Genomic DNA, 9,110 nt, shown 5'->3' with positions numbered 1-9,110 from the left:
AAGAGTCGTGAGATCTTGTTGCAGCTCTATAAAACTTTGGTTAGACCGCACCTGGAATATTGTGTCCAGTTCTGGTCGCCCTATTATAGGAAAGATGTGGATGCTTTGGAGAGGGTTCAGAGGTGGTTTACCAGGATGCTGCCTGGACTGGAGGGCTTGTCTTATGAAGAGAGGTTGACTGAGCTCGGACTTTTTTCATTGGAGAAAAGGAGGAGGTGAGGGGACCTAATTGAGGTATACAAGATAGTGAGAGGCATAGATAGAGTCGATAGCCAGAGACTATTTCCCAGGGCAGAAATGACTAACACGAGGGGTCATAGTTTTAAGCTGGTTGGAGGAGAGTATGGAGAGGATGTCAGAGGCGGGTTCTTTACACAGAGAGTTGTGAGAGCACGGAATGCGTTGCCAGCAGCAGTTGTGGAAGCAAGGTCATTGGGGACATTTAAGAGACTACTGGACATGCATATGGTCACAGAAATTTGAGGGTGCATACATGAGGATCAATGGTCAGCACAACATCGTGGGCTGAAGGGCCTGTTCTGTGCTGTACTGTTCTATGTTCTAACATTGCCAGCTATGTGTGAATAAGATCAGTGACTGTGTAACCAAACTATAAAAATAATGCTTATGATCTAACAAGCGAGGTTTCTCTCTGGCACCTGACTTGTCTGGTATCATAATCAGATGGCATTATAAAACTTGTAAATGGGAGTTTGGACATTCAAAAGGTAAGTCATTCACCAGACTCTTAGCTTTTACCTGCTCTTGTAGCCGCATAATTTATATGGCCAGTTCTGTTCAGTTTCTGGTTCATGGTAAACCTGAAGATGTTGATCAGTGACATTATTTAGTTGTTGATAATGTTTTTAAACTGGGATGAAAGTTAGAGGTGACCTGTCTCTGAAAAACAGTACAGGGACAAAATGTACAGGGTAGTGTAGTGAGTCTGTCGGAGGAGATTAAATTGGTGGGTTGAGATCATGATTGGGAAAAGGTGTACGGGATCTTTGGGAAAATGAGCTTTTCTTATTCAATAAAATTTTAAGTACAGTTTTAACATATTTGTGGAATAAATATTTTAGGATTGTATGCTTTGGATTTCTGAAGTTGGTGATTTTTCTTCCCATCTCTTTTAAGATCCTTGCAATATTGTTGACCTGATGTCGTCCAGCCATTCTCTGACCATTTGTGCCAACCACAGCAGTGTGTCAGATTATATTCAGCGTGTCCTAGAGAAGGCCCAGACTATGTACGATGCCCATGCCTACCTCCATTGGTACTGGAAACACGGTTGTGAAGAGGAAGACTTCATGCAGGCCTTTGAGATCCTGGACTCAGTGGTGAAGGAATACATTGCTGCAGGAGATCATTGACCATCCATCTCACAAACGTACATGTGTTATTGTTAAGTGTTGGTAAGAGGAGAAGTGATGGCTTTCCTCCTCCAGGACTATTTTCCAGCTCGGTCTCCTGGTTTGAAATATGGTTGGGCAGTCAGAGTCAGATTTTCATGTGAGCAATGGAAAAATGTCATACTTGTTCATTCTGAAATTGTGGGTAAGGCAGTGTTTGGAATGGGAGTTTTACTCTGTATCCAACTAAGCTGTATCTGACTATGGTCTTCTGGGACTATGTCGACTCTATCTTCCCTGACCTTGGAACGCTGTATGTTTTCAGCACAACATTCAACTCAGACCTATCTTTCAATATTGAACATGCTAACTAATTGCAGTTGCATCAGTGGTTTTGTCTTATGTGCAGAGGTCCCAGGTTTATTGTTTGGTCTGTAGTGGTACTGAGAGTATCCCACAGTGATTGGGTACTTGTGGAATGGGAAATTCAATTCACAAATAGTACTCATGCATGTGATCATTGTCCAGAGATCAGCTAACTCAATAGAGGCTGCTGAATGAATCCTGAACCATATACAAAGATTGAATTACTGAATACAGGCAGAAAGTTGCCTTTAAGTATACACTAGCTAGTACATTTATTTACTTGGTATCCAGGGCTGACTCCATGTCTGAGAACTACATGTGAGAACAAACCCAATTTAAAACTAAACATGCTTGCAGGTAGTAAAACACAATATGAGATTTTGATTGATTTATTTAACTTTGTACAAACCTTAATTTGGGGCTGCTGGCCTTAAATTTGTTGCCAGCTTGTTGTTTTAGAAAAAACATGTTATTGAGCAGTATTTATGCTGGACGGTCCTTTTTAGCTTTATTTTCTATTAGTATAACTGCTAGGTAACACTGAAGATAGAGGGTGGTTTGTTCTTGATGGTTTGGGTGATTATTCCTGGCTTCTTCCTTATGGTTACTGGTTGAGGCTGAGCCATGGCATTGAGGTAATTTTGCTGGAAGGAAGAAAACCACATTGTGAAATTGCAAACTGACTAGCTAGACACATAAATCGTAATTTTACAGAGCCTTGGTCTCACTTTCTGCAGTTTTGCATTAAATCTTAGGCACTAAAGTTTCAGCTAAAAATATATTGGAATAACAGAAAGAACTGCAAATGCTGGAAATCAGAAACTAAAATAGAAATTATTGAAAAATCACAGCAAATCTGGCAGAATCTGTGGAGAGAAATTAGAGTTAACATTTTGGGTCCAATTACCCTTCGTCAGAACTGGAGATTCTATAGAGTTATGTAGGTACTGCAGGTACAATGTAGGTTTATCAGCCTTTTACCAGGGATTAATGGGCTAAACAAACTTGGCTTGCGTTCACATAGAACATACTAGAAATACTGTGCAGATCTAATGGATGGAGAAGGAGACTTAGTATTTCAAATTAATTACCTTTCTGATGAAAGTGAAATTCAGAGGCTGGAACCCATTCTAGGCCATTGAGAACAGGGTTTCTGGAGATGTTAGACTCGTATGAATGGTGCATCCTATGGAGGAAACCTTTCAGGTCATGGCGATGCCATGTCATTCTCAGTGGTGAAAGATCTGGGCCTAACAGTAGCAGCCAAGCTGCCCAAGTCCATGTTCCAGGTTTCTCTCATTCTTTTTCTCGAACATTCCCTTTGCTTCAATTATTTATTCAATTCTTACTCTAAAAGGTACAATTCTTACTCTAAAAGGCAAATAATTTCCTGTAGGTATGGGTTTGGGAATTTAATTCAGTTAATAAAAAATGGTATGTAAAAAAAAATCAATAAAACCTCTTATCGAAGTGTTAAAAACCATTTTGTTTCACTCATTTACTGTAGGGTAGGAATCTGTGTCTGGTGGGGCTTATATCAGACCCATATCAAGTATGTCCAACATCTCAACGATAATGTGTCTAGTACGTGCTGAAAAGAGTTAGTGTTCTAGCTTGGTTTTTACTTTCAGTCTACACTCCTGGCTAGGATTAATATGAAAATGACAGCCAAATGTGCAAGTTCCTTTATGTTAATACAGAGTCTCTCTGTCAGCAACTCCCCATGTCAACGGCAGGAGACTGGGTTCCTCACAGCCCGTGGCTACAGCTCCAGAGCAACCTGAAGGAGGTTTGACCCTAAAACATGCAGTGCAGATATGGATGCATCCTGCTTCTCATGTACCAGTGCATCCTGCTTTGGGTAAACCCCTTGCTCCACAAACTTGTTAGTATCTCAGGAGAGTGAAAGATTAAAGGAGCAAATACTAACAAAATATCTGGCGCAGGACCCAAAGAGGAACTTATGTCTAAATATGACACCTTTTTCGAAACTTCTGCAATCAAGTTAATACATATCTTTGAATATAACCAGGAAGTCACAAGGGGCAGCAATCTCTATAAAGTTATCTAGTTCGTTGCAGAATCGTAATACAAGGCAGGATACAGCAGTTACAAGTGATAAGCCCAACTCAATTATTGTAGAGAATTAGTGATAAGGGTGATTCTGACAGTAGGAAAGGCCTCCTTATTCCACTGGTCAGCCACCTCAGACCAGGCTTCAGCTCAATGAGTGCTTGCAGCTTATAGGCTCTGGTCAAGAGGTGATTAAAATCCACTTCTGGAATCAGGCTAATTTTTAGGAAAAGGAAAATGCAATCTTGAACTCGAATGTCAGGACCAATGTAGGGAATTTACATCTGTCCAATATGGCACACAAAATGACTGTGATTAATATGGATGTTCATAAATAGAATACCAATATAGCTTCCTTAAAAATCAGAGGTTCTATCACTGAGTGTAGTGAATTCCTTAGTCCACACCATGCTCACAAGTTTCTGAGCTCTGCCCCTGCAGGGTGAACATGTAACATTTTCAATAAGTGATTCACTCTTGGAAAACCTGTAAGGATGCTATATCTGTGTTCTGCTTTATATAGACAGCTTCGTTCATTATTAGGCAGCTATCAATCACTGACAGTCCCCTGCACATAGTCCTGCCTTGCAGTTCGAATTGACATTTTCCTTTCTCTTAAAGTTTGCCTGACTTCTGCAGTAGATTTTATTCACCTGCTGAGCACAGCCGATAAGCTGCAAGCAGCTCTACCAGTTTAGGGTTTCCAAAGCTATCCTTCACTACAGAAGCAAAGGATCAGTTTTATGAAGAGTTTAAAACGGCTAGAAGCAGATTATGCAAGTCTGAATATCTTCACCTACTGTGAGATTTTAACGCAATGAAAGGTGTGGATCATGAGGCCTTTATACCTTGGGCTACATGGCCTGGGAGGGATAAATAAGAATGGTTAGAAACTACTTGAGGGTTTGCTGCTACCATACATTTTCAGCACAAACCACACCATTAGGTATCTGGAGACATCCATAATCAAGCCATTGGCACCAATTCGATATGATTATCACCAGATGTGCTTCTCTCAACCACATTCTAAATATATGCAGCATCTGCAGCACTGACTGTGATACAGACCATGCCTAATATGCACCAGTTTAAAATACAACTCTTAAAGTGTTCTAATTCAAAGCAGAGACACCATCCTAATATCAATAGTTCCTTGACACACTTTAACAAGAGCCCTCTGGGATCCTGACATAGAGTATAGAAGCTAAACGGATCATACTTGAAGACACTATCTATAATAACCTTTGGGAAGCAACAGCAGAAATGTGACTGATTTGAAACTAACATCACTCTTAAAGAATCTGTCATTGAAGCCAAGTTGTCTGCTCTCATTAATTACAAAAGTCCAAGCATAAACACTCAACATATTAAGGTTAGTTTGAAGTAAAGTCCAACAGATTGCCAGATGATGCACCAATGAGTACTTATTTCAACTTTGCCAGAAATATCCATATATCTTTCACCATGGGGAATGTGAGGTGAATGAATGAAGGAACTAAAGAGGCAACTGATCTATCAGCAAAGAAAGCCAGTCCGTTGAAAACTACTCCATTGCACACTTTCCATGGAGAAGATTCTGGAAACCAAAGAAAGTCATGCTGAGTAGAATACTGAATCCATAGTGGAGGAGCTTATTAAATTGACTCAAGAACCTGATGCTAAATCATCTGAACTCATCAAGCACAGGAAATCAACATTCCTACAGAAACTGCACAAACTTATCTGTCACAAAGGGGCAGTGAGGGGGAAGTGCTCAGGATGTTTGACACAAAGATTATTCCAAAAATTACAACAACGTTGAGGCATCACCCTGCTGAACACTGTGGGGAAAAGCATTTGGTCTCATGTATTTCCCTTGTGAGACTGCAGATCCTGGTTCAACATAGTGTGGTCACAGAATAATAAAATCTGCAAATTGATGTGATGTTCTTGGTTTGGTAGCCTCAATACAAACATTAAAATCGAAGGAGTCCATTTTATATTCCGTTCTTTAATCTCAGCAAAGCATTCAACCCTGTGCACAGAAGCAGTCTATTTAAATTGGTGGAGAGAATTGCTTACCTGCTAAAGCTACTCAATGTCATCTCTTATCATGACAATTTGACGGATAAGCTATGAAGTGGCAACATTGGAACCCTTTAGAGTCCGCTGTGGAGTAAACAGGGTTGTGTTTTGGCACAGACACTCTTTGGTACATTCTTTTCTTTGCTAATGTGATATGCCTTCAGATTATTTACAGAAAGTACAGACTTATATACCAGAATGACAGAAATCTATTCAACTTTGCCTGCCCGATACACAAGATGAAAGTGCAGCAAGTACTCAAACAATTGCTCTACTCTGATAATGCTGCATTTGAATTCCTGGCTAGCAAGTAATATCTTCAGCATTGGACAAACCCTCTCCCATCTATAAAAGATGTGTTTTGACCATTAGCATCAGAAAGTCAAATCTTACAATGCAGTATGTTGCCATGCCCCCTTCAATCAGGATTGGAAATGTAATCCTGCAGATTGTAGATGGTGTAATATACCCAAGCTCCACAGTCACCAGCTATTTTATTACTTGATACTGAAGTTAATACAGATGTTACAAAAGTTACTGATTTTGTGTTCAAGCAGAATAACAGAGTATGGAACAGCAGCAACATGAATGAAAACACTAAACTGCAAATCTACCAGGCCTTTGTCCTGTGCAGTGGTGAGGTCTGAGCAACATACGCTAGGCAGAAAAAAAGTCTCAACAGTTTCCATCTTTGTTGTTTCAGACTTTTCCTCAGCATCTCTTGGAGAACAAGGTCGCTCAGAGGTCCTGGAGGATGGTAATTCCATCAGCAGATACTTAATGTAAAGCCAATGACATCTATGTCAAGATTAGAAACTGGTGCTGGATAGCACAGCAGGTCAGGCAGCATCCGAGGAGCAGGAAAATCGAGGCCTCATTCCTGACGAAGGGCTTTTGCCTGAAGCGTTGATTTTCCTGCTCCTCGGATGCTGCTTGACCTGCTGTGCTTTTCCAGCACCACTCTAATCTTGACTCTAATTCTTCAGCATCTGCAGTACCCACATCTGCCAATGACATCTATGCTGGCTCAGACACCTTCATCGAATGCATGACTTCTATATATCCACATTTATATCATAAATTGGCAAATGAGTCACAACTGCTTGGGTATCTTGGCTGTAAGATAAATAGTAAGATAGTAGACATTGATACTGACAACTGGGGACACTTTCTGATGTCCATGATCTATGGAAGCTGACTGTTTGGAATGGGCATGGAAGTGTTGAGTGCAAGTTAAAAATGAGAACCTAAATGAGGAACATAAAACTATCTGGACATAATTTACATCAACCTGCACATCCAATCTAACTTACGCCTGGAGACTGCATCTCAAAATTTGGTGAGTATTTGGCTGACGCAAAGAGCATTTAGGTGGGGAGAAATGCAAAGTCTCAATGCTATTGCTGTTCGGGTTCAATGTAGAGATCAGGTGGGATATGACCAATCTGCAAAAGCCCACGTTGTCATTTTCACGTACTTAGTCCTTGAACTTGTGTTGGTCAGCCACATTCTGACCAAAATAAAGAACTCATTGTTTCTCTCTGTCACCCCACCAATATGAAGTTTTAGTTTTCATCTTAGTAATCCCCACACAGTCTGAGTCTCATTCCATCGTCTGACCTGGAATTCACCTACCCTCTGTTTCAGCTTCATTTGTGCCCTGTAAAATGCAGCTGAACCTGGATTTTTCATCAGGATATCATTCTGGATACGTTGGAACTTCTCCTTATCATCTTCATCCTGGGTGGATGGAAGGAAGAGAAATACTTTTTGTCTGGGTGATGGTAATTTTATTGTGAGTCAAATATAATTTTTTATTACATTTCCCATTTGTTTTATAAACACTTTCCTTTGTTTACTCTCAGTATCAGATTCAGAATAATTAAACATTGATTTTTATTTATACTGGTACATCTTAGAGTATGCTCCATTCTGTTCGCTTTTGCTTGCTGTAATTAATCCCCACATTTAAATGCTCACCCACCATTCATTCTCTCCAGTTAGTTAATCCCTCTCCCCTTGCCTTTTGTTTAAGTGGCTCCAGTCTTATATGTATAAATTCCACTTATTCTAAACAGCATTTCAGTGCATGAGGGATCAAACTCCTGATTTATTAAATCAAAACCTTAAGAATCAAATCACTCTCCTGTTGTCTCTTTTTACTATCATGGATAATATTTCAGAAGTGGTTACATTTGAAGAATACTTTTTAAAGTTCCTTCCCAATATCCCTTGTCTGCTTCTACTGATATTATTTCTTCCCATATGGACAACAATAATTGGTTCCTCACCTGCTGTCCATACTATTCTGACAAGCTGGATGTCAAATCCTTGGCCTTACACTCAGAAAGTGACATGCACTGATTATTCTGGTTTCGGTTTGCACAGTAATTTATCTGTAAACCCCTAATACCAGTTCTCTCTTTTCCCTTCATTTCTGACAGGCTGCTGGATTGTCCTGGTGCACAGACTATTCTATCCTCTTGACTACCCAAGTCATCTTTTCTCAAGGGACAGAAACGTTAATGACAACTGCTCCTCCCCCAATTCCTGACTAAAATATATAGCCCTCTTTCTAAATGACCAACCCTCTTTGCTTTAGAACTTGGAAATCTCCCCTCTCTTTTCCTGTACTTGTAATGTGATTTTTGGTCTGTTGCTAGCTAAGCCTGACCACTTTAATGATTGGTTTACAATTGTTGCAGGTGAAATTGTCTGGACCTATCAGAAAAATACCTCACAATATCTGCAGCTCACCAAGTATTCCATCCTCATGCAACACTCAAGGATGTGGGGAATGAGTAGAAAGAGGATAACAGACTAGTTAGGATATTAAAGATTACAGGAAAGAACAATAACAGTGAAATTAGACTGAAAAAATATTAAAGAATATGGGAAGTGAGCAAGTCATAGAGTCATAGAGATGTACAGCATGGAAACAGACCCTTCGGTCCAACCCCACCATGCCGACCAGATATCCCAACCCAATCTAGTCCCACCAGCCAGCACCTGGCCCATATCCCTCCAAACCCTTCCTATTCATATACCCATCCAAATGCCTCTTAAATGTTGCAATTGTATCAGCCTCCACCACATCCTCTGGCAGCTCATTCTATATACGTACCACCCTCTGCGTGGAAAAGTTGCCCATTAGGTCTCTTTTATATCTTTCCCCTCTCACCCTAAACCTATGCCCTCTAGTTCTGGACTCCCCAACCCTAGGGAAAAGACTTTGTCTATTTATCCTATCCATGC

General features: G+C 40.3%; 2 protein-coding genes across 6 annotated transcripts in view; one reads left to right on the top strand and one right to left on the bottom strand.

The window, feature by feature from the left end:
• Positions 1–2,126, top strand: part of LOC122548955 (tubulin delta chain-like) — an 81,668-nt gene extending 79,542 nt beyond the window's left edge. For all 3 annotated transcript variants that reach the window (XM_043687971.1, XM_043687972.1, XM_043687973.1), the window contains one exon: positions 1,138–2,126. In XM_043687971.1, coding sequence (XP_043543906.1) covers positions 1,138–1,373 — 236 coding nt within the window. In that variant the 3' untranslated portion in view covers positions 1,374–2,126. The remainder of the gene's footprint in view (positions 1–1,137) is intronic.
• A 120-nt stretch (positions 2,127–2,246) lies between these two features.
• kif9 (kinesin family member 9) overlaps positions 2,247–9,110 on the bottom strand; it is a 114,707-nt gene continuing 107,843 nt past the window's right edge. For all 3 annotated transcript variants that reach the window (XM_043687968.1, XM_043687969.1, XM_043687970.1), the window contains 2 exons: positions 7,491–7,595; positions 2,247–2,362 (listed from right to left, as the gene is read on the bottom strand). In XM_043687968.1, coding sequence (XP_043543903.1) covers positions 2,249–2,362; positions 7,491–7,595 — 219 coding nt within the window. In that variant the 3' untranslated portion in view covers positions 2,247–2,248. The remainder of the gene's footprint in view (positions 2,363–7,490; positions 7,596–9,110) is intronic.

This window comes from Chiloscyllium plagiosum, chromosome 4 (genome assembly GCF_004010195.1).
Source record: "Chiloscyllium plagiosum isolate BGI_BamShark_2017 chromosome 4, ASM401019v2, whole genome shotgun sequence".
Taxonomy (NCBI): domain Eukaryota; kingdom Metazoa; phylum Chordata; class Chondrichthyes; order Orectolobiformes; family Hemiscylliidae; genus Chiloscyllium; species Chiloscyllium plagiosum.
Note: the sequence above shows the minus strand (reverse complement) of the source record. Positions and strands in the feature narration are given on the sequence as shown.